At 49.0% G+C, this 25,446-nt stretch overlaps 1 protein-coding gene and 1 long non-coding RNA gene across 2 annotated transcripts in view; one reads left to right on the top strand and one right to left on the bottom strand.

Annotated features, from left to right (window-relative positions):
• The window catches only part of LOC147748871 (uncharacterized), a 1,009,512-nt gene that overhangs the window by 383,343 nt on the left and 600,723 nt on the right, over window positions 1-25,446 (top strand). Inside the window, exon 2 of the mRNA XM_086964392.1 lies at window positions 5,708-5,831. Coding sequence (XP_086820518.1) covers window positions 5,708-5,831 — 124 coding nt within the window. The remainder of the gene's footprint in view (window positions 1-5,707; window positions 5,832-25,446) is intronic.
• LOC147748875 (uncharacterized) overlaps window positions 1-25,446 on the bottom strand; it is a 460,386-nt gene that overhangs the window by 295,586 nt on the left and 139,354 nt on the right. The window lies entirely within an intron of this gene.

Raw genomic sequence — 25,446 nt, 5'->3', positions numbered from 1 at the left:
GAAGTTTCGACATTTGCTGTTTTCGGCGGTGGCGAACAGATACACGTCTGGAGTTCCCCACCTGGCGAAGACGTCTCCGAGCACTTCGTCGTTTATGACCCATTCGTGGTTTTCCTGGATCAGTCTGCTCAGTGCGTCTGCCTGAACATTCTGCACACCTGGTAGATGAGTAGCCGTTATCGTCAGTCTTCTGGCAAGAAGCCAGTGCCAGATCGCCTGTGCCTCCTGCGACAGAGTACGCAATCTCGAGCCCCCCTGCTTGTTGAGGTAATACATCGTGGTTTTATTGTCCTTCTTTACAAGCGGAGAGTTGGTCTGGAAGGACGGATGAAAAGCCTTCAGCGCCAAGTGAACAGCTCTGAGTTCCAGGAAATTGATGTGATGCATGGACTCCGTCTGGGAGCACGTACCCTGGATCCGTAATTGCTCCCCAGCTGTGAAGAGAAGCATCCGTCATGATAGTCTGATTGGGAATGTCCTTGTGGAAAGGAACTCCTTTGAGGAGATTTTCCGCTGAACACCACCATTTCAGAGATTGTCGAGCATGCAGGGACAGTCGTATCCTGTCGTCCCAAGTCCCTCTCCTCTGATCCCACTGATCCTCCAGACACTCCTGCAGCGGTCTCATGTGCAGCCGTGCGTGTGGCGTGAGGAAGATACAGGAGGCCATCGACCCCAGTAGAGAAGACACCGTCCTCGCTGTTGTAGATGCAGCTGTCATAAGAGCCTGAGCATTCAGAAGGAGTGATAAACGTCTTTCCTCCGAAGGACACACGCTTGCCGACAGCGTATTGATTGAGGCCCCCCAAGTACTGTAGGCATTGGACTGGCATTGGGACAGACTTGGACATGTTGATGTGCAACCCCAGCTTGTTCAACAGAATGGACGACTTCTGGAAGTGCGCTTGAGCTTCAGAGAAGGAGGATGCCTTGATCAACCAATCGTCCAGGTACGGGTAGACAAACACCTTGTTCTTTCTCAGGTGCGCCGCCACCACTGCCATGCATTTTGAGAATGTCCTGGGCGCAGACTTTAGCCCGAACGACAACACTGTATATTGATAGTGATTGGCGCCGACTTGGAATCGCAGGAACTTCCGATGTTTCTGTGCAATGGGCACATGGAAGTATGCATCATGTAGGTCTTTCGCACACAGCCAGTCTCCCCTTTGCAGTTGAGGGTAAATCCGGTGCAAAGACAGCATGCGAAACTTTTCCCTGCGAATCCACTTGTTTGCTTGTAGCAAATCCAGAATAGGCCTGAACTCGTTCTTGTCCTTTTTTCGGACCAGAAAGAACCGTGAGTACAGACCTCTTCCCCTTTGAGACAGAGGGACGTCTTCTATCGCCCTTTTCCTTAACAGGGTATTGGCCTCCGCCTGGAGTTCGCGCAGCTGAAACTGCAAGTGAACCGGTGGAATTGCTGGAGGCGGGCTGGTGATTCGAAGACTGTATACATTGCAAACAATATTCAGCACCCACTTGTTCTGAGTCATTTTTCTCCACTCTGACAGAAAATATAAAACGCTTCCCCTCACCAGAGTGGGTAACGGATGACGGGGAAGTAATCGCTCAGGGCCTAGACCCGGCCGGGCCTTTGGTCGCGGTGGCAGACTGCTGGTCGCCCCTACCCCTCTGACATTTCTGGAAGGGCTTCCTCTGGAACTGCTGCTGTTGCTGCTGTTGTCCATACTGTTGACCACGCCCTCTGCCCTGTGCCCCGTACAGTCTCTGGAACGGGCGGTAGCTCTTCTTCTGGTCCTTGGGCTTCTCCAAGTTTACCGCCGTCAGAGTCTCCGCCTCCGCCTTCATACGGGCCATCTCATCATCGGCGTGTTTGCCGAATAGGGTTTCACCCGAGAAGGGCAGGTTGGCCACCCTCTGTTGTGCTTCAGGTTTCAGTGATGTCAATCTGAGCCACACGTGGCGCCTCTGATTTACTCCGTGGCAGTACCCGTGGGCTGCCAGGAGCGACGAGTCTGCGGCTACGCTAATCAGCTGGTTCAACACCAGCAATCCCTCATTTAGGATCTCTTTGAAGTCCTCCTTCTTTTCCCGTAGGAGGAGGTCGGCAAACTGTGGACTCCCACAGCGCTCTATCATAGCGCCCCAACAGTGCCGATGCACTGGCAGCCTTCATAGAGGTAGCGGACGTCCCGCACACCTTCCTGCCCACAGAGTCCAACCAGCGACTCTCCTTGTCCAGAGGCACATTAGAGGATGGAGTGGTGGCATGTTGCTACCTCGCCCCCGTCACAATGATGGAATCCGGAACCGGGTCCGTACGTAGGAAAGCCGGGTCCGCATCAGGAGCCTTATATTTCTTTATCAGCCTGGATGGGGCTTCTTTCGTCACTGCTGGGGTGAGGAAAAGCTCCATGGCGGGCTCCACTAATCCAGGCACCAAGGGTAACAGGGGCCTAGATAGGTGCTTCTTGTGGAGAGTCTCAAATATTACGGAGGTCGTAGGCGTGGGCACAGTCAGTTGAATGCCCAGCTTGTTTGCAGCTCTCAACAGGACTTCCTGAAAGGAAACCACGTCATCCACAGGGGATACCCTTCTCTGAGGGGATTCTGATAGCGTGGGTGAGTAGCCCCTTGCGCTGGAAGAACCCGTGCTGGATCGAGACCGACCCCTCCTGCAGTGTCTTCTGGATCTAGTCGATGAGCGACAGCGACTCCTGGATCTCCCTCTCCGTCCGGAGCGAGATCTAGGACTTCTTGGCCTTGGTCGTCCCGCGGGTGCTTGCGGTGGCGCCTGCGGTTTCGCGGGTACTTGCGGCGGATTCAGTGGTGGTGGCCTGACCGGGGACCTCGGCCGAGGTGCCCCCTTAGGCGGCGTAGGGAAGTGCGGCAGTAAAACCGAACTCGGAGGACGCGGTGGACCACGTGGAAGAAGAGGAGGTGGTGGTGGCGGAGGTGTGCGCGGCGGCGGCTCCTTCGGCAGTGGAGGAGGAGGAGAGGGTGACTTCTGCGGGGGAGTGTACACCACAGAGTCCCTCATCTTCTTCCTTCGCGTAGGCGATCGAGAGGCAGCGCCCCCTGTTTGTGACCGACGTCGCCGTCCTGTCTCTGAAGATCTGGAAGGACTCCTGGCTCCAGAAGGCCTCCTGGAGACTGATCTCTTCCTCTTAGGCGCTGAGCGCCTCTTCGGCGTCGAACGCCTCTTCGGCGTCGAAGAACGCCTCCTAGACGCCGACGAACGTCGTCTTGGCATCGGCGATCTATACCTCGACGACGGGCTACGCCGTCTCGACGCCGAGGATCTGCGCCGTGACGCCGAGCGTCTCCTTCTCGACGCTAATAGTCTAGTCAAAGTCGAGGGCGAACGGCAGTGTCGCCTCGACGGCGAGCGCCGAGTCGACGCCGAGGGCGAATGGCGGTGTCGCCTCGATGGCGAGCGCCGACGCCGACTGGAACCCTCCCGACGTCGACGTGTTGACGACACCGTCGATGAAGATGACGTCGAAGATGCCGATGATGTCTTCGGCGGCGACCTCGAAGGCGATCTCGATAGCCCCCTCAACGCCGAACCTCGACGTTGTCTCGACCCAGAGCCCTGGGGAAAAGGGGAGCAGATCGCCGTCCTGCCTCTCGACGCCGTTGTCGATGGAATCGACGTCGACGGAGAACGAAGACGCTTTCTGGCCTTCTTGACGCTGGGGAGCACCCCAGAGGCCTCAGCATGGGCAGAAGACGTAGATCCAGCCTGCCCAGACCCACCTTGACTCTGCAGCCTTCTTTCCTCTAGTCCTTGGAGTCTGATCTTCCTTCTGTCTCTCAGGGTCCTGGAGGAGAAGGTCTGGCAAATCTCACATTTCTCAGGCAAGTGAGATGAAGGGAGGCACAGGATACACACAGGGTGTGGGTCCGACTTGGCCTTCTTCCTGGAGCACTCCAGGCATTTATCAAACAATGCAGGCATTTTTTGACAAAAAGGGGTGCTCGGAACACTAGAAAAGGAAGAGGGCACTAAAACACGTCGAGTGTAAACACTCACACACTTTAAAAGTGCAAAAATTGTATAACAAACCCAAAAAAGGGAGAGCTCCATGCTCCAGGGTTCTGCTAGCAGGAGCCGGAAAAAAGAACTGAAAGTAAATGGGACCTGCAGGGCATTCTGGGATACTGAGAACGTTCTAGAAAGTTTTCTTAAAGGCACTGTATCCCTTTTTGAGCCACATAATGGCAGCCTATGGGGCTTGTCTGTCCTCCCCTTCCTCTCTATCATTTCTGAGGCTTTGTCGGTAAAATGGGAAGTTTTCTCTGTGAAGAAAACTTGACAGGCTGTGCTGTTTGTGGTTTTTGGTGGAATGTCTAGTTGAAGTACTGGACAGTGTAGCCTGTGGATATAGGCTGCATTATATGTCTTTAAATTCTCTCTTAAGTGTCTGTGCAGGACTGCATTTTTAGACAATTTAAGAGATTATTTTGATTGCTCCGGGGTCCACGCTCATGAGCGGGACTATTCACTAGATTATGACTATACACAGAGATCCCCTGCTACAGAACAGCAGGGTTACATCAGGCCCAAATACGAGCTAGTAGCAAAGTCAAGAGACACAGTTGTAGAAAAAAGAATAAATGAATGCACTGTATACCATTTATCTCTACACTGTTCCCATTACTTAATTTTAACTATAGCGTTAACAATTAGGCAGAACGAACATGGTTTTCTCAAAGCAGCAGCAGGTGCATTAGAATGTAGTCACATGAAGCAGCCATCTGTAATACTAGTGCGCAGCTGCAAAGATTCCCTCCAAAGCATTAAGGACGTCATACCACATGAGTGTGGCAGACGCATGCGCAGTGAAATTCCCGCGTTCTGGCGGCCATCTTAGTACATTTGCGTTACTGTTAGTAAAAGCACATTGGTAAGCTTCCCCTAGATACTAGAAATGTTGTGTGGTGCAATTATTATTAAGACAAACATGTTGATTAATACATTAAATGTTATTTTGAGAGGATTGAGTCCGAGCAAGTCTCTTTACTTATGAAACCTTGCTCCATCACTACCTGCAACATTTTTGACCTCCTCCAACTTAGCCCTATGTTGTCTGTCATCAGGCCAACAGTATCTCTACTAAACACAAGGCACCCTTTAAACTCCTCATACTTGTCTTTAAGGCAATACATGTTACTTCATTTACAGTCTCTCTCAGAACCTCCCTGCTACATCACAGCATGACCAATAAGACCTGCAAACCTCAACCCTTCCTGTGTCCCATCCATGCTGAAGGCCTTTGAAGTACTAGCACCTCCCCCACCGGAACTGCCTCCTCAACAGTTTTAACTCTATATTCTTCCTTCTATTTACCATTAGACCGAATACTAACCTCGTTAACCTTAAGAAATGGTGGGGCTAAACGCGATCTGTAAGACTGTAATCTACCATCAATGTGGTATTCAGTATTAACGGTTAACATCACCAGTTTTCTGGTACTACTCCATAACGTATGTGCTTGGATACCAACGTGAAACTATGCACAGTGTTACTTGTTAGAGAACATGATTCTTAAATACAAATACAGAAAAAAATCTGAAAACGCAATATATCTCAACATTTGTTTAGAAAGCAGCCAAGGTACCCCAAGAAAGGAATATGTGTACGCTTTAACTGATTTCTTACACATTGTTGTCAAAATATTAGAAAGATTTTGTCCTTTCAGATATAACCAGATTTAATGACCCATTTTAAACATTTTAGCTTTCGTCCGGACAAGCAAATACACATGGAGTACAACTTCTGGATTCCAATAGTGCTGAGAACATGAAGCAAGGGAGCGGAATAAGTGATAACAGAGGAGTAACCGCCAAATATGTTATCTCAGGTATGTTGCATATATAGGTTACAAACAGCAGTTCTCATTCACAGTTGGGATTTGTAAAAAAAAAATGAAGAGTTTTTGCATTCCCACAAACGTTTTGAAAAATATCAACTACTTTGAACCTTGTTTGAAACTGTTTTGGTTAGGGCCAAGTATACAAGTAATCCCATAATGCACCACAGTTGCCCACAAATGTTAGAACTGGGCTGCATATATCCATCTGCCAACTGTTGAAAAGGACAAGGGCAGGAAGAGGCGGAAGATATTTAGGCTGCAGGTGGCCCTATTTGAACAGCGAGGAAGAGTGTTTTAGGTTACAATAAAACTTCTTTCCAGTCTTTTCCAGGTGCTTGAGTTCCAGGTGCACTTATGTTGAGGTTTTGCATGCATTTCGTCTGTTAGCGCCTGGGGCCTGTGGATCAGTCCACATCTGCCATTATACATGGTATTTTACCCATGCACTCCTTCTGTTTACAGTAGCCAACCGTGCCTGCATCAGGTTTGCTGACATACCTGCAGCATCTGAAGTAGGACCTTTTCGGCATTGACACTTTCCAGATGCCATTGGCGCTGATGGCAAACATCCTGTTCTGCCTAGCATGCGGCACACATAGCATTTGTTTTACAACAGGAACAGTCAACACAGAATGTGCAAATAGTGCGTGATGCTATCTAAATGCTTCCAGTGCTCCACCTGAGGATAATGGTGCCACTGGCGAATTTCACAACTGACTATGAGGGCGTCATTAACTCACACCAGAGGTCCACTACTCATGGCCTTCCCTCCGTTGTCTTGCACATTATCTTGTGCTGTACTCTCTCCTGCATATGGCCACGTCCCTCTCACACCTTGGCCAAGTCACAAGACACTCACTTTTATCAATAATGCCACCAGGTTGTTGTTTCTGTCCTTACTGGATTAATATTTTTGGTGACATGAATTGTCATGTGTTGTTGTTCCTTCTTTTTCTTTGATAAACACGTTGAGTGTGAGTTGGTGTAGGATACCTGGCCCGATGAGAAGCAGTCTGAGTGGGTTGATGCATTTCCTCTTGGTATCTCTTGTGGCAGTGGGTGTAGTACTGAACTAGTTGAAATTATGTCCTGCATTTGGTGGTGACTACCTCCTCTGCATCGTTATCTTGTACAAGTTTCTCTGAGTTTAGAAGCAAGTTGCTTACAATTTGTTAGACGGACCGGGAGGGTCGGCCGAGGAGAGAGGGAGAGGTCTCCGGGGAGAGCCGTCTCCAGCGATCGTACAGACAAGTAACTTCCCCCCCACAGACGTACACCACACAAGGATAAGGTTCAACGTTACTTTATAAGCAATTCTTTAGGTACGGTGAAATGGTACAAGGAGGTCTGGACTCCGGGGTCCCCTCTAGTTTAGTCTCTTGGTTGGGTAAGGGGGTAGCGGGACAGTCTCGTTACCAATCTGGTGGATATGGTGGTAGATGAAATAGCTCACAATCCTCGAGCTCGGCGTTCTAGATGATCGGGCCGCGGCGGAGCCAGCAGGTCCCGATGAAGGTGGAGGTTACAAACGGTCCGCGGCCACGCCAGCAGGTCCCGACGACGATGAAGGTTTCAGAAGGTTGCGGCAGCGCCAGCAGGCAGGACGATAGTTCGCAAGGCAGGGCTACGGCAGCGCCAGTAGTCCGTCAAGGATGAGTTCTTCACTGCGTCTCTCGACTCCAGGATACAACTGCCTTCCTGCTCTGGAGCTGCCCCAGTTATAGGTCTGGTGCCCTTTGATGTCCGGACCCTCGCACTTGGAGGTCGGGAGGTCCGGGATGAGGGAGTCCAGACACCCAGCAGGGGGGTGGAGCCAGCGCCTGGGGGAGCTGGGGGCGATCGGCACTTGGCGGGGGAGAGCCATCGACACCTCTCTCTCCCATTGACCTGCCAAGTAGTCCGCTCACCTCCTGGGTGGATGGTGGTGCCGGGATGTCGGGGCCTGGCCAGGCCCAGGGTTAGGGTCGATCGGAGGCCACGCGGCCTCGTGGTGCTGTGTCCAAGATTGCGCCCAGGCCGGGCGAGAGGGCCGGTAGGGGATCGGGCCCATGAGGTGGAGATGTTCAGGGGCAGGGGTCCCATAGGAGACGGGAAACGGGTAGTGGTTGCGTGTAACACCTGAGGAGCCGGGCTCGGGCCTGGTCGTGCGGGGAGGGAGCAAGCCCTTCATGTGGCCTGTCAGATGTTCCAGGTTCAGTTTTTGTTCGGCTAACTTGAGTTCGCCATCCATTTTGAGTCGGGCCATTTCTAGTTCATGTAGTCGGGTCCTTTCTCGTTCTTGGATCTCGTCTTGCGAGAGACCCGTTCTTCGCTCCTCGGGAGCCGTGGTGTCTTTTTCTGCTCCTGCGACATTTTGGTCCGGGGGTCTGACGGCCCCGGTTTCTGCCCAAGACTCAATGGCGTGCTTGAAATCGTCTTTAGTACTTAGACCGGTGGTAGCGATACCTAGTTCAATGCAGAATTGTTTCAACTCACGATGGCTGTATTCTTCCAATTTCTCTATCTGGAATTTCTCGGTGGATCCGCTTTCTTTGGTTGTCATTGTGATTTCGTCGTGGGGTGAGCTACTCTCTGTACGATTATGCGGTGATTCGGATCCCGCCGCTGGCCACCAATGTTAGACGGACCGGGAGGGTCGGCCGAGGAGAGAGGGAGAGGTCTCCGGGGAGAGCCGTCTCCAGCGATCGTACAGACAAGTAACTTCCCCCCCACAGACGTACACCACACAAGGATAAGGTTCAACGTTACTTTATAAGCAATTCTTTAGGTACGGTGAAATGGTACAAGGAGGTCTGGACTCCGGGGTCCCCTCTAGTTTAGTCTCTTGGTTGGGTAAGGGGGTAGCGGGACAGTCTCGTTACCAATCTGGTGGATATGGTGGTAGATGAAATAGCTCACAATCCTCGAGCTCGGCGTTCTAGATGATCGGGCCGCGGCGGAGCCAGCAGGTCCCGATGAAGGTGGAGGTTACAAACGGTCCGCGGCCACGCCAGCAGGTCCCGACGACGATGAAGGTTTCAGAAGGTTGCGGCAGCGCCAGCAGGCAGGACGATAGTTCGCAAGGCAGGGCTACGGCAGCGCCAGTAGTCCGTCAAGGATGAGTTCTTCACTGCGTCTCTCGACTCCAGGATACAACTGCCTTCCTGCTCTGGAGCTGCCCCAGTTATAGGTCTGGCGCCCTTTGATGTCCGGACCCTCGCACTTGGAGGTCGGGAGGTCCGGGATGAGGGAGTCCAGACACCCAGCAGGGGGGTGGAGCCAGCGCCTGGGGGAGCTGGGGGCGATCGGCACTTGGCGGGGGAGAGCCATCGACACCTCTCTCTCCCATTGACCTGCCAAGTAGTCCGCTCACCTCCTGGGTGGATGGTGGTGCCGGGATGTCGGGGCCTGGCCAGGCCCAGGGTTAGGGTCGATCGGAGGCCACGCGGCCTCGTGGTGCTGTGTCCAAGATGGCGCCCAGGCCGGGCGAGAGGGCCGGTAGGGGATCGGGCCCATGAGGTGGAGATGTTCAGGGGCAGGGGTCCCATAGGAGACGGGAAACGGGTAGTGGTTGCGTGTAACACCTGAGGAGCCGGGCTCGGGCCTGGTCGTGCGGGGAGGGAGCAAGCCCTTCATGTGGCCTGTCCAACACAATTGATTTGCATAGGTCAAACTAAATTGTACACAATGGTTTAACTAAAAGCAGGTGAGGCAGTTGTAGCTTCTGTGCAAGAGATTTAGGGTTTAGCAAGTCGTGTGCCTGACCTTTTGATTTAATCGCTGAAGTCATTTTTGGGTTGGAGGGCTATGCAGGTACAATGTGACATTTTTGAACTCCCATCAAAGGAATTAAAGAGCTATAGTGGTCCGTAATGTTTAGCATGTATATACAACCCCTCAATGATATTTTGCTGGTGAAAGGAGTATGGAAAACATACATATCTAAAGTCTGCTGTTTAGATCAAGGCTGATTCAGGGAAGCTGAATTACTTGATAGTCGGAATTCGAAATTGATGGTCTCAAATTGTATGCCTTTGAACTCCATCAGAACTTAATTTGTGCTGTTAAGTTTTCACCAAGCCATCCTTAAACCAGGAAACACACATGACACAGTGAGCATACGGTCAGTTGAGATTTGTGTTATAAAGCCAATACCCTGGCTTGCAGTTTGATTAACAACATAATGTGGAAAACCATGCATGCCAAGAATTGTGAACTATTTATACAGAAATCCCCGTCGAGCTAGCTGCTCCTGTTGCTGGGGTAACATTGCAGGGTGCGTGCCCAATGACTACAGTCTTGCAGCGTGCATCGTTTCTGGATTCACACGCTGTGCATTACTAAGCCATTTAGTGGCTGAATCTAGGAAAGTCTCCCCAAAGTCTTTTTTTTTTAGTGGGCGTTGTCAACCATTTTTGTTTAAACTCCTCCTTGTGTGATGTCAGATGAATGCCCAGTAGCCCTCGACTCGGTCACCATCTTCAGATGCGTTTTTTCTGCCGTTGACTCTAAAGGCTAGGGGAGTGCTGCAGGGTCGAGGAAGAAGGAATTACGCTGAGTATCACTGTCGAAGGGATAATATTGGCAACGACTGATGGGACTTAAAACACAGAAAAAAACATAGAGAAACCCATGTAGTGTAGTTCCTATATTCCCAATAGGCTCTGCGCATTGGAATAACATAAACGATAGTGTAGACGTAGGACTGAGGTCGACTAGGTCTCTATTGAATATGTTAGACTTAATTGTGTGTGTACCAGCTAGCTCAGAGGTCACTAGAAACTTTCTCGAGTAAACAAGAAGGTGGTAAATTTCCTGAATAGACAAGAAGGGATTAGCTTCTGACAACCATATAACATGACAACTTTGTTCCCCCTGAAATAAGGAATATCTCCAGAGTCGCGGAAACAATAGATGGCTATTTCACTCAGTCAATCGTGCATGCTTCGTTTCACCAGGAGTGCAGAGAAATAGAGAGACGGGCGTTTTCCAATAAAAGGGTTATTTATTGAGCAGTCTTCTTTCTCATGCAAGAGAAGTGAATTGCCACAATTGCAATACTTGTCATAAAGTAAAGTGCGTACAGTAAAAGGAGTATTATAAAATAATACTGTAAAAGCATTTATATGGTTTCTAAGCCATAAGATACTTAAAATGGATAAAATACATACAATGATAAAATTAGGACTAAACGTACTCAACTGGTGTTTCTAAGATACGCCTACCCCAGTGTACCTAGCCTAAGCCTAGTACGTGGGAAGGAGTAGATGAGTTACAGTTTTTGCCAAGAATCTGAATCAAGAATTCTCTATGGGTCTAATCAGCTCTGTACCTTGGGTATAGAATGAAGGAGGTCTTGTAGCTCTCTCTCAGGACTCGATCTCCCAGTAACCCGCGAGGGTAGCAGGGAAACACTGCAGCAGGATTTCTCGGCAGGAGAAAAGACAGCGTCTCTCTCAGTGCGTCAGCAGGGAGGGTCGGCTTCCTTCGGCACTCTATCAGCAGGGCGTCGGGCAAGTAGATAGCCGAGCTGCTCCAAACCACTGTGTGTTGCTTAAGGCAGATGTTGGTATATTTATACCTGGAAGGTGCCGAGTTTGACGTAAGGTTGGACATAAGACGTCACTAAGAACTGGCAGTTCTTTCAGGACTCTCAGAAATTCTAGGACAAATCAAAACAGAAGCAGGGGGAATTCCCGGGCTGCTGGAGGCTTGGTTTGTTTAAGAACGTGTTGTACTTTCTAGGAGTCTATGGGAGTAGCCTTGCCGTATTTGGACTGCATTAGCTATGACTTAATATGGATATGATTCCTATGCCTTTATAAGGATATGATTTGTTATAACCACATAAGGGCATAAATCTGGAATATCTAATTAGGGTCCTAGATACATTCGCAACACCCACTCCACGTAAAATGTCCATCATTACTAAATACTAAGCAATACTAAACATATAACGGTGCATGTGTTTTCCAGCCCACCCCAAAATACATTGTAAGCATTTGAAATGGTAAATACACGAAAAATGAGTATAATTCTGTACGTTTTTTGTAAGCAGTGGTGTCATTCAGATAATGCATATTTTGTAATGTTGACTGAATGAATCACAAAATTTACATTTATGAAATGGCTCTTAATACAGAAGAGAAGGTCGAGACCATTTCATCACATATTTATACAAGACTGTACATGTGCTAGAGGCTAAGTCAACATATTGTCTCTAGATGATTTTAAAAATAGAAATCTTGTTCTCTAAGAATAGTTCTACTTTAAGCAGAGTATCATGTGCCAAAAAAAATGGTTAATATTTTGGGAACTGGAGAAAAATAATTTCGCTTTCTGGAAGAAAAAAATAGTTCCATTGTTTTTTAGAAGTTCTGTTTGTCAAGTCAAGTCAAATTTGCTTTATTCGAGATAAAAACTCATAAAAGCACAATAAAACATTTAAACACATTTTGGTCCAGTTCAAAACAAGTTTAAAAAACTCCAATAAAATTCCATTATTAGTAATACAATTACAAATTTAAAAAGAAGAAAAAGAGAGCAGTATTTTCTAAAATTCAATATTCAAAGCATTTTGACAAACTATTTAAAAACTTCAACAGAGTCAATAAAATCACAGTTCAATAAAATCACAGTTCAAGGTGCGAATTTCCTTCTAATTGCCCAAGCCCACCCCAAGAATTTTGCGGCCGCTACTGAGATGACCGGCAAGGAGCTAGTGCAAATTAATCTTAATGCAACCTTGCTATCCCTTGTGCCTAGCATTTTGCGCATTGCTGTTAGCCAAACACGTTGGGGGGTTGAGTAAGCCCTACAGACAAAAAGGAGATGGGCAATGGTTTCAACACCGTTCTTGCAAACCGGGCAAACACTGGAATTGGTTGCAGCCCATCTGCCCGTTAGTGATCTTACTGGAAGAGACCCTACACTGACCTGGAAATAAAGTTTACGGTCCCCAGGCTTTGTAATCACATCCCAATAGGGTTCCAACCTGGGGAGAACTTTCGCTTCCAGATATCTACCCTCCATAGATGAAGGAGCTGCATCGTTCCATTTCTGGTAGGCAACCATTTCCCAATACCTAGCTTTAAGATCTTCTTTGGAAGGGAACCGGGCTGACTCGGGATTCTCCCATAGTCCCTTCATGCCCATTTTAATTAAGACTTTGGACAGTTCTTTTAGCCAGCTTATCTTGCGAAATGTGTCTGTTTTAATTACGTCCAAGAAGTCCTGGGCATAATGCGCAAGCTCCGGGGTGGCCCAAATACGACGCCAGTATAGTATTGGTCTCAGTCTGGCCATGTCCGTAACTGCTTTCCTGCCCAATTCATAGCACAACGGTCTCATGGGTGTGCTCTTAGGGACGCCAATAAGATTACGCAAGAATTATCAAAACTGAGGGGTATGGCAGCTTCTTAGCACCCTTGACAGAGCTGACTTCCAAGAAGCAGCCCAAAAAAGTGAACTGGACTGACACCTGTCAGAAGGCTTTTGATGCCCTGAAAACTGCCATATCCACGGCGCCCATGCTTCAGGCACCCAACTTCTCTAAAGAATTCATTGTGCAAACAGGCGCTTCAGAGCATAGTCTGAGGACTGTACTTTCACAGATAAATGAGGAGGGCCTAGACCAACCTGTAGCCTTCATTAGTAGGAGGTTACTTCCATAGTAACAGAGGTGGAGTGCAATTGAGCGTGAGGTATTTGCTGTGGTCTGGGCACTGAAGAAGTTGAGACCATACTTGTTTGGACTCACTCCCTGGTTCAGACAGACCACAGGCCCCTCAGATGGTTGATGCAGATGAGAGGTAAGAAGCCAAAGCTGTTGAGGTGGTCCATTTCCCTACACGGTATGGACTTCATGGTGGAACACCACCCTGGTACAGAACTCACCAATGCTGATGTTCTGTCCAGATTTCTCCACCTTAGTGAAGAGAACTCCCAATAGGGTGGGTAGTTCTCCCCACATTTCAGCTTGAGGGGACACATGTTAGACCTGGCACCATTGGCGTGGGTCTCCCTTCCATCTTTTCACTGTTCCCTACTGTGTTTTTGCTATGTTTATGCTGGTCTAGATGCTTTGGACACTTTGCCACTGCTATTCAGTACCAAAGTGCAAGTGCTCCCTATTGTAAATTGTTGTAATGGATTAGTGACTCCATGATTGGCTGATTTGATTTACTTTTCAGACCCTAGTACAGTGCACCATGTGTGCCAGGGCCTGTAAATCAAATGCTGCTGGTTGGTTTGCAGCACTGACTGTGCCACCCACAGAAGAAGCTTGTAAAATGTGGCTCCGTCCTGCCATTGCAGAGCCTGTGTCCAGTCTGGGACTACCATGTCGACTTGGCAAGTGCGCCCACTTGCCAGCCCCTGAAACTTCCCTTTTCACACAAGGTGCTCCATGCATAGCCCGGTTCAAACCAGTTGCTGGGGCATTCCAGCCCCAGCTCTGGCACGAAACTAGACAAAGGGAAAGAGGTGTAACCACCCCCTTCCCAGGTTCCACCCATAGGAGGGACCTAGCAGGTAATCCAGCCCCTTAGTTTAGTATAAAGATAGGAGCTGTGTCTAGAGACATTACATTATCTTGGAAAGAAACTCTGAAACAAAACTCTTGGACCTTCGACGTTCCATATCGACTGGAAGACTGAAGACATCTCCCTTGTGGTCAAGTAGTGACCACCCTAGGCAAACAGGCACCACCAGTAACTTCCTGGTTTGCTTTGTCGACACTCCAGCCGGAACCTGATGACTTAGCAACTCAGGAACTGGACTTCCAGACTTCTCTGACTCCGATCCACATCCACAGCAAAGCTGAGACCTGTGGCGGACACGAGAGACGTGGGACCGGACATCCTGAACTACCTGCACTTTTCTAACAGTACAGCTTCTGAAGTACCCTCGAAGTTGTGCATTGGGGTTTGAGAAGCCCCAGACCCGAGCAGCATTTGCACCGAAGCTCAGCCCTCCACACTCCATGAGTGCCACGTGGGGCCTGCGCCTGCATTTCAGCTCACCACGTCTTCCCGGTTGCTAGCCCGTTGGTTAGTGAGCCCTCCGAAGACCTCTTTGTGAAACTACACCGCTTGCCTGGTTGCTCCGGACTTGCACCAGCTTCCCTGCGAAGGAGAAGCTTCTCAGACCTTGCTGGTCTGAACTGAAGCCAATCTTCCCATCCTGCGTGGATTGCGTTTGCCAAGGCTTATTGGGTCCAATTCGGATACCGACACCGCAGTCAACTAGATCCTTTGTGGGACAGCTCGAATCCAGGTCCTGGTCGTCGTTGACGCCTCCTTGTCCTCGTGGCTGCAGAGACAAGCTTCACCTCTTCACCTGATTGCATCTCAACATCGCCTGGTTTCTTCCTGGTTACTGGCTAGTGACCCAGACTCTGTCCCCTCTGCTTTCAGGTTCTTCACTACTCCGATCCACCCTTGGGTCCACCCGGACACTTTTGTCCTGGTCGCCTGCAGAACTTTCTTGCAGCTCTCCATAGGAAACAGCGACAAAACCCAACACGAAAGAACAGCTATGCACCCGGCTTCCCTGGGTGAGGTAACTCGAGTGCTCCGGTGCTCCCATGAGTGTTGACTCCCGAAGTGTCCTAGTTTAAAGGGGTTTTATCGTAGTCCATCCGGAAGGGTCCAAAATCTACTACTTTGTAACTTTTACGTTCCCATTATAACTCTATGGTAACCCACGTGTGTGTTTAGACACTGCACACGCCTCCCGTGGGCCTCCTACTTCCAATCCCTTGGTTGTTCAGTGTAGCCCCAGCGATTCTCTAGGCCCTAGGCCTATTCACCTTTTCTGAAGTGGTTCTTATACCACTTACTTAGTATATGGTTCGTGAGGCCCCTAGGGCAGAATTGTATTTGTGCAACTTATAGTTTGCTTATTGAGTAACTTGTGCTGTATCTCGATCTCTGACCTCATAGAGTTCAGAGGGGTTGTGTTAGTAATAAATACATATATATTTTATATATACCTTGCGTGGTGTCCTTTCATTTGATATTCAAGGGAATATTATTGGTAAAACAGCTGGCTTCACATGCTCTTTGAAGTTTTAGCCTACGACTGCTTAGTCCATGCTACCACTAGGATAGCTGGTCTATAAATTTGACTTTACAACCATCACCATAAGGGTCGTGTAGACTGGTACAGGGTGCCCACTAGAATAGTGGACAGCATATACCAGGCTAACTTCTCACATCACTCTCACTTACTCATTCTCACTGACAGACTCTCGCTGACAGACTCTCACAGATTTTGACAGACTCACTGGCAGACTCTTACTGACTGACTGACTCACTCTCACTCTCACTCACTCACTCTCACCGACTCACTCTGACCGACTCACTCTCACTGACTCACTCTCACTGACTCACTCAACAGACTCTCACTGACACTAACTCACTCTCACTGACACTAACTCACTCTCACTGACACTAACTCACTCTCACTGACACTAACTCACTCTCACTGACACTAACTCACTCTCACTGACACTGACTCACTCTCACTGACTCACTCTCACCGACTCACTCTCACTGACTCACTCTCACCGACTCACTCTCACCGACTCTCTCACTGACTCACTCTCACCGACTCTCTCACTGACTCACTCTCACCGACTCACTCTCACCGACTCACTCTCACCGACTCACTCTCACTGACTCACTCTCACTGACAGACTCTCACTGACACTCTCACTGACTCTCACTCTCTCACAGACTCTCAAACTGACAGACTTTCACTAAGAGACTCACTCTCACTGACTCACTCAACAGACTCTCACTGACTCACTCTCAGTGACAGACTCTGACAGACTCTCACTGACAGACTGACTGACTTATTTCCACTGACAGACTCTCTCAGACTCTCACTGACAGACTGACTGACCCACTCTCACTGACAGACTGACTGACTCTCTCACACTCTGTCTCACTGACTGACAGACTCACTCCTTCTCTCTCACTGACTGACTGACAGACACACTCACTCTCTCTGACTCACTCTCACTGACTCACTCTCACTGATTCACTCTAACTGACTCTCGCACTGACTGACTGATTCTCTCTCTCACTGACTCTCACTGACACTCTCACTGACTCTCACTGACTCACTCTCACTGACGGACTGACTCACTCTCACCGACTCACTCTCACCGACAGACTCACTGACACTCTCGCACTGACACTCTCACTAACAGACTCATTGACTCTCACTGACAGACTGACTCACTCTCACTGGCTCACTCACTTACTCATTCTCACTTGCAGACTCTCACTTGCAGCCTCTCACTTGCAGACTCTCACTGACAGACTCTCACTGACTCACACTCACTGACTCACGCTCACTGACTCACTCTCACTGACTCACTCTCACTGACTCACTCTCACTGACTCACTCTCACTGACTCACTCTCACTGACTCACTCTCACTGACTCACTCTCACCACTGACTCTCTCTCACCACTGACTCTCTCTCACCACTGACTCTCTCTCACCACTGACTCTCTCTCACAGACTCTCACACTGACTGACTTACTGGCTCTCCCACTCTGTCTCACTGACTGACGGACTCACCCAGTTTCTCTCTCTCACTCACTGACTGACTGACACACTCACTCTCACTGACTCACTCACTCTCACTGACTCACTCACTCTCACTGACTCACTCACTCTCACTGACTCACTCACTCTCACTGACTCACTCACTCACTCTCACTGACTCACTCTCACTGACTCACTCTCACTGACACTCTCACACCGACTGACTTTTACCCACTCACTCTCACTGACTCACTCTCACTGACGCACTCTCACTGACGCACTCTCACTGACGCACTCTCACTGACGCACTCTCAATGAAGCACTCTCACTGACGCACTCTCACTGACTCACTCTCACTGACTCACTCAACAGACTCTCACTGACTCACTCTCACTCTCACTGACACTAACTCACTCTCACTGACACTAACTCACTCTCACTGACACTAACTCACTCTCACTCTCACCGACTCACTCTCACCGACTCACTCTCACCGACTCACTCTCAAAGACAGGCTCTCACGGACAGACTCTCACGGACAGACTCTCACGGACAGACTCTCACAGACAGACTCTCACGGACAGACTCTCACGGACAGACTCTCACGGACAGACTCTCACGGACAGACTCTCACGGACAGACTCTCACGGACAGACTCTCATGGACAGACTCTCACTGACGGACTCTCACTGACACTCACTAACAGACTCATTGACTCTCTCACTGACAGACTCACTCTCACTGACTCACTCATGGACAGGCTCTCACGGACAGGCTCTCACTTACAGGCTCTCACGGACAGACTCTCACGGACAGACTCTCACTGACACTCACTAACAGACTCATTGACTCACTCACTGACAGACTGACTCACTCTCACTGACTCACTCTCACTGATTGACTCTCTTGGACACTCTCACTGACAGACTCACAGACTTTCACTGACAGACTTACTAGCAGACTCTCTGACACTCTCTCTCACTGACTCTTTCTCACTGACACTCTCACTAACACTCTTCACTGACTCACTTTCACTGACAGACTGACTCACTCTCACTCACTAACTCACTCTCACTGACTGACTCTCGCAGACTCTCACTGACTGACTCTCACAGACTTTCACTGACCGAATCTCACAGATTCTCACTGACCGACTCACTGGCAGGCTCTCCCTGACGACTGACTGACTTACTCTCACTGACTCACTCTCTCTGACAGACTGACTCACTCTCACTGACTCACTCTCACTGACTCACTCTCACTGACTCACTCTCACTGACTCACTCTCACTGACTCACTCTCACTGACTCACTCTCACAGACAGACTCTCACAGACAGACTCTCACAGACAGACTCTCTCAGACTCTCCCTGACAGACTCTCACAGACCTACTCCCACAGACTCACTCTCACTGACTCTCTCATTGACTCTCTCATTGACTGATTCTCTCACTGACTCTCACTGACTAACTCTCACTGACTCTTTCTCACTGACTCTTTCTCACTGACTCTTTCTTACTGACTCTTTCTCACTGACTCTTTCTCACTGACTCTCTCTCACTGACTCTTTCTCACTGACTCTTTCTCACTGACTCTTTCTCACTGACTCTCTCACTGACTCTCACTGACTCTCAGACTCTCACTCACATGCTCAGACTCTCACTCACTGACTCTCACAGACTCTCACTGACAGACTCTCGCAGATTCTCACTGACAGTCTCTCACAGACTCACTGACAGACTCTCACTGACAGACTCCAGACTCTCACAGACAGACTCTCACTGACAGACTGACTGACCCACTCTCACTGACACTGACTCACTCTCATTGCCTCACTCTCGCTGACTCACTCTCGCTGACTCACTTTCGCAGACTTACTTTCGCTGACTCACTTTCGCTGAATCACTCCCGCTGACTCACTCTCGCTGACTCACTCTCGCTGACTCACTCTTGCTGACTCACTCTCACAGATTCTGACAGACTCACTGACAGACTCTCACAGACTCACTGGCAGACTCTAACTGACAGACTCACTGACCCTCTCACTCTGACGGACTTTAACTAACAGACTCTCAGTGACTCACTCACTAACAGACTCTCACTGACTCACTCTCACTGACTCACTCTCGCTGACTCACTCTCGCTGACACTCTCTCACTGACACTCACTACCAGACTCACTGACTCACTCTCATTGACTCACTCTCACTAACTCACTCACTCTCACTGACTCACTCACTCTCACTGACTCACTCTCCCTGACACACTCACAGATTCTGACAGACTCACCGGCAGACTCTCACTGACAGACTCACTCCTACTGACAGACTCTCACTGACACTCACTACCAGACTCACTGGCAGACTCTCACTCACTCACTCTCACTGAAAGACTTACTCACTCTCACTGACAGACTCACTCACTCTCACTGACAGACTCACTCACTCTCACTGACAGACTCTCACTGGCTCTCTCTCTCTCACAGACTCTCTCACTGACTGACTTACTGACTCTCCCACTCTGTCTCACTGACTGACAGACTCACCCAGTCTCTCTCACTGACTGACTGACTGACAGATGCACTCACTCTCACTGACTCACTCACTCTCACTGACTCACCCACTCTCACTGACTCACTCACTCTCACTGACTCACTCACTCTCACTGACAGACTCTCACTGACACTCTCACTGACTCTCACACCGACTGACTTTCACCAACGCACTCTCACCAACGCACTCTCACTGACGCACTCCCACTGACTCCCTCTCACTGACTCACTCTCACTGACTCACTCAACAGACTCTCACTGACTCACTCTCACTGACACTAACTCACTCTCACTGACACTAAGTCACTCTCACTGACACTAACTCACTGACACTAACTCACTCTCACTGACACTCTCACACCGACTGACTTTTACCTACTCACTCTCACTGACGCACTCTCACTGACGCACTCTCACTGACGCACTCTCACTGACGCACTCTCACTGACGCACTCTCACTGACGCACTCTCACTGACGCACTCTCACTGACGCACTCTCACTGACGCACTCTCACTGACTCACTCTCACTGACTCACTCTCACTGACTCACTCAACAGACTCTCACTGACTCACTCTCACTCTCACTGACACTAACTCACTCTCACTGACACTAACTCACTCTCACTGACACTAACTCACTCTCACTGACACTAACTCACTCTCACTGACACTAACTCACTCTCACTCTCACTGACTCACTCTCACTCTCACCGACTCACTCTCACCGACTCACTCTCACCGACTCACTCTCAAAGACAGGCTCTCACGGACAGACTCTCACGGACAGACTCTCACGGACAGACTCTCACTGAAGGACTCTCACTGACACTCACTAACAGACTCATTGACTCTCTCACTGACAGACTCACTCTCACTGACTCACTCATGGACAGGCTCTCATGGACAGGCTCTCATGGACAGGCTCTCACGGACAGGCTCTCACGGACAGGCTCTCACGGACAGGCTCTCACGGACAGGCTCTCACGGACAGACTCTCACGGGCAGACTCTCACGGGCAGACTCTCACGGACAGACTCTCACTGACACTCACTAACAGACTCATTGACTCACTCACTGACAGACTGACTCACTCTCACTGACTCACTCTCACTGATCGACTCTCTTGGACACTCTCACTGACAGACTCACAGACTTTCACTGACAGACTTACTAGCAGACTCTCTGACACTCTCTCTCACTGACTCTTTCTCACTGACACTCTCACTAACACTCTTCACTGACTCACTCTCTCTGACAGACTGACTCACTCACTAACTCACTCTCACTGACTCACTCTCACAGACTTTCACTGACCGAATCTCACAGATTCTCACTGACCGACTCACTGGCAGGCTCTCCCTGACGACTGACTGACTTACTCTCACTGACTCACTCTCTCTGACAGACTGACTCACTCTCACTGACTCACTCTCACTGACTCACTCTCACTGACTCACTCTCACAGACAGACTCTCACAGACAGACTCTCACAGACAGACTCTCACAGACAGACTCTCACAGACAGACTCTCTCAGACTCTCCCTGACAGACTCTCACTGACCTACTCCCACAGACTCACTCTCACTGACTCTCTCATTGACTCTCTCATTGACTGATTCTCTCACTGACTCTCACTGACTTACTCTCACTGACTCTTTCTCACTGACTCTTTCTCACTGACTCTTTCTTACTGACTCTTTCTCACTGACTCTTTCTTACTGACTCTTTCTCACTGACTCTCTCACTGACTCTCACTGACTCTCACTGACACTCTCAGACTCTCTCACACGCTCAGACTCTCACTCACTGACTCTCACAGACTCTCACTGACAGACTCTCGCAGATTCTCACTGACAGTCTCTCACAGACTCACTGACAGACTCTCACTGACAGACTCCAGACTCTCACAGACAGACTCTCACTGACAGACTGACTGACCCACTCTCACTGACACTGACTCACTCTCATTGCCTCACTCTCACTGCCTCACTCTCGCTGACTCACTCTCGCTGACTCACTCTCGCTGACTCACTCTCGCTGACTCACTTTCGCTGACTCACTCTCGCTGACTCACTTTCGCTGACTCACTTTCGCTGACTCACTCTTGCTGACTCACTCTCGCTGACTCACTCTTGCTGACTCACTCTCACAGATTCTGACAGACTCACTGACCGACTCTCACAGACTCACTGGCAGACTCTAACTGACAGGCTCACTGACCCTCTCACTCTGACGGACTTTAACTAACAGACTCTCAGTGACTCACTCACTGACTCACTCTCACTGACTCACTCTCACTGACTCACTCTCGCTGACTCACTCTCACTGACACTCACTACCAGACTCACTGACTCACTCTCATGGACTCACTCTCACTAACTCACTCACTCTCACTGACTCACTCACTCTCACTGACTCACTCACTCTCACTGACACACTCACAGATTCTGACAGACTCACCGGCAGACTCTCACTGACAGACTCACTCCTACTGACAGACTCTCACTGACACTCACTACCAGACTCACTGGCAGACTCTCACTCACTCACTCTCACTGAAAGACTTACTCACTCTCACTGACAGACTCACTCACTCTCACTGACAGACTCACTCACTCTCACTGACATACTCTCACTGACAGACTCTCACTGGCTCTCTCTCTCTCTCACAGACTCTCTCACTGACTGACTTACTGACTCTCCCACTCTGTCTCACTGACTGACGGACTCACCCAGTCTCTCTCACTGACTGACTGACTGACAGATGCACTCACTCTCACTGACTCACTCACTCTCACTGACTCACTCACTCTCACTGACTCACTCACTTTCACTGACTCACTCTCACTGACAGACTCTCACTGACACTCTCACTGACTCTCACACCGACTGACTTTCACCAACGCACTCTCACCAACGCACTCTCACCAACGCACTCTCACCGACGCACTCTCACTGACTCACTCTCACTGACTCACTCTCACTGACTCACTCTCACTGACTCACTCAACAGACTCTCACTGACTCACTCTCACTGACACTAACTCACTCTCACTGACACTAACTCACTCTCACTGATACTAACTCACTGACACTAACTCACTCTCACTGACACTAACTTACTCTCACTGACACCGACTCACTCTCACCGACTCACTCTCACCGACTCACTCTCTCTGACTCACTCTCTCTGACTCACTCTCACTGACTCACTCTCACTGACTCACTCTCACTGACTCACTCTCAAAGACAGGCTCTCACTGACCGATTCTCACGGACAGACTCTCACTGACACTCACTAAAAGACTCATTGACTCTCTCACTGACAGACTCACTCTCACTGACTCACTCACGGACAGGCTCTCACGGACAGGCTCTCACGGACAGGCTCTCACGGACAGACTCTCACTGACACTCACTAAAAGACTTATTGACTCTCTCACTGTCAGACTCACTCTCACTGACTCACTCACGGACAAGCTCTCACGGACAGGCTCTCACGGACAGGCTCTCACGGACAGGCTCTCACGGACAGGCTCTCACGGACAGGCTCTCACGGACAGGCTCTCACGGACAGACTCTCACGGACAGACTCTCACTGACTGAGTGTGTCTGATCTACAGTAGCAGGGACTTTGGTTGCACCACCGGGGCTGTAGTTTGCATACTGGTATGTAGAGCCGTAATTAATTTGCGCAGTGAAGTCGATTTCAAGATTTGTTCTAGAGCTGGCAGTGTTGGAGGAGCCTCGGGGAATCCCACCCAAAGTGCACGACATGCAGCTTTCAGTTTGTGATATAAAAACAATTCTGCAAAGGATACAGCATGATCCTCAATTCCAACAGGGGGGGGCCTAAGCTCACTGTTCCGATATAGGTCAGCATACGTGTATACGTTAATTTCCTTGACCAGAGGTTTACTAACCCCATCTTCAATGCAGGGCAACATTGGGTTTTGTGCCAATGGCACAGATGGCGCATATAGTATGGGGACATTAGCTCTCTTTCGTAGTGTATTCCACGCCCATTGCAGGGTGCCTGCCGTGTCTATATCTCCCCTGGGGAGTTGTGACTTCTGATGCAGTGGCCCCTGTGCCACTTGGGGTGGCATTGTATCAATCTCACCCGCCACATGAGCCTGATATGGCGTCTGATGCACCCAGAAGTGGAGAAACTGTGCCTGGGCACACAGAGCATATAATTGCATATCTGGAGCGCCCAGACCCCCCTGCCCTGGCTATCGAAAGGAAAATTAATTGAACAGATAGGAGATATAGATTTACACATTTGAGTCCAAAAACCAGAAATATTGGGACAATGGAAAAAGGAGTGCATTAACGTGCCAGGGTTGTGTTGACATGACCAACAGTTTGGGGAGAATTCTACAATATACTTAGAAAGGGAAAAATGAGTAAAGAACAATCTTTGATAAAAAATAATAGAGGGTCTGAGTAGTGCTAACATTGCAGGAGGTGTGGTGTATGCGAGCCCATATAGAGTTCCACGTGTGAATTGAGAGGGTACGCTACAAATCAGATTCCCAGAGATGTTCAACTCTAGTCTTGGGGCGATCAAGAGAGGAGAAATGGAGATATTTATATATGTCTGAGGCTCGAATAGAGGGAGAAGTAGATAGGGGTTCAAATATGGAGTCCGAATAAGAAGAGGAAGATCCAGAAAGGAGAAAGAATCTATCAATTAAAAGCATTCTCAAAGAGTCATATCTAAGTAATGAGGAGACTGGTACAAGAAATTTAAATTGTACCTCTTGAGGGATGAGGAAAAGAGAATATTTAAGTAAATGTTTGACAAGGAATATCCCTTTAGCAGCCCATTGTTTCCAAAAAATGGTACGATTTGATAATTTAATGAGTTTATTATGCCACAGACGTGAGTCTAAAAATACTTGTAGAGGTGATTGGGATTTGCACTTAACTGGGTGAAAGGTAGAAATAAAATGTGAAATCGTCGGGTAATTAAAAGAACGAGGAGGATTAGCAAAACTAGCCAACAAGGAAAAAGGAAAAGGATGAATTAGTGATTACTCCAAATTATGCCAGACAGAACTGAAAGTCCCTTCAGAGGAAGATAAATATGGTAACACCTGACGAATTCAAAAGAAAGAATGATATTTTCGAAAATTGGGGAAGTGTACACCACCCCCGTCTTTAGGAGCAGATAGGAGGGCTACTTCGTCCATTCCAAAGAAATTTACTTAGGGTCCCATTAAGGGTTTTAAAAAACTTTACAGGAAGTCTAACTGGTAACATGGACAAATAAAAATTAATGAAGGGAAGCATCATCATTTTGATGGTGTCCAATCTATCACACCATGATAGGAAAAGGGGAGACCACTTGTTTGTCATATTATTAACTTTTAAGAGAACCTCATCTAAATTAAGTTGAATCGTTTTTGCAATAGAGGAGGAATATTTAATCCCCAAGCAGGTAATACTGGTAGTATTCCATTTAAAAGCAAACCCTTCAAACCTTCTCTTTAAACAGTATTTATTTA

The sequence above is a fragment of the Lissotriton vulgaris genome, chromosome 1_1 (genome assembly GCF_964263255.1).
Source record: "Lissotriton vulgaris chromosome 1_1, aLisVul1.2, whole genome shotgun sequence".
Classification (NCBI taxonomy): domain Eukaryota; kingdom Metazoa; phylum Chordata; class Amphibia; order Caudata; family Salamandridae; genus Lissotriton; species Lissotriton vulgaris.
This window is presented reverse-complemented; position numbering and strand designations above follow the sequence as displayed.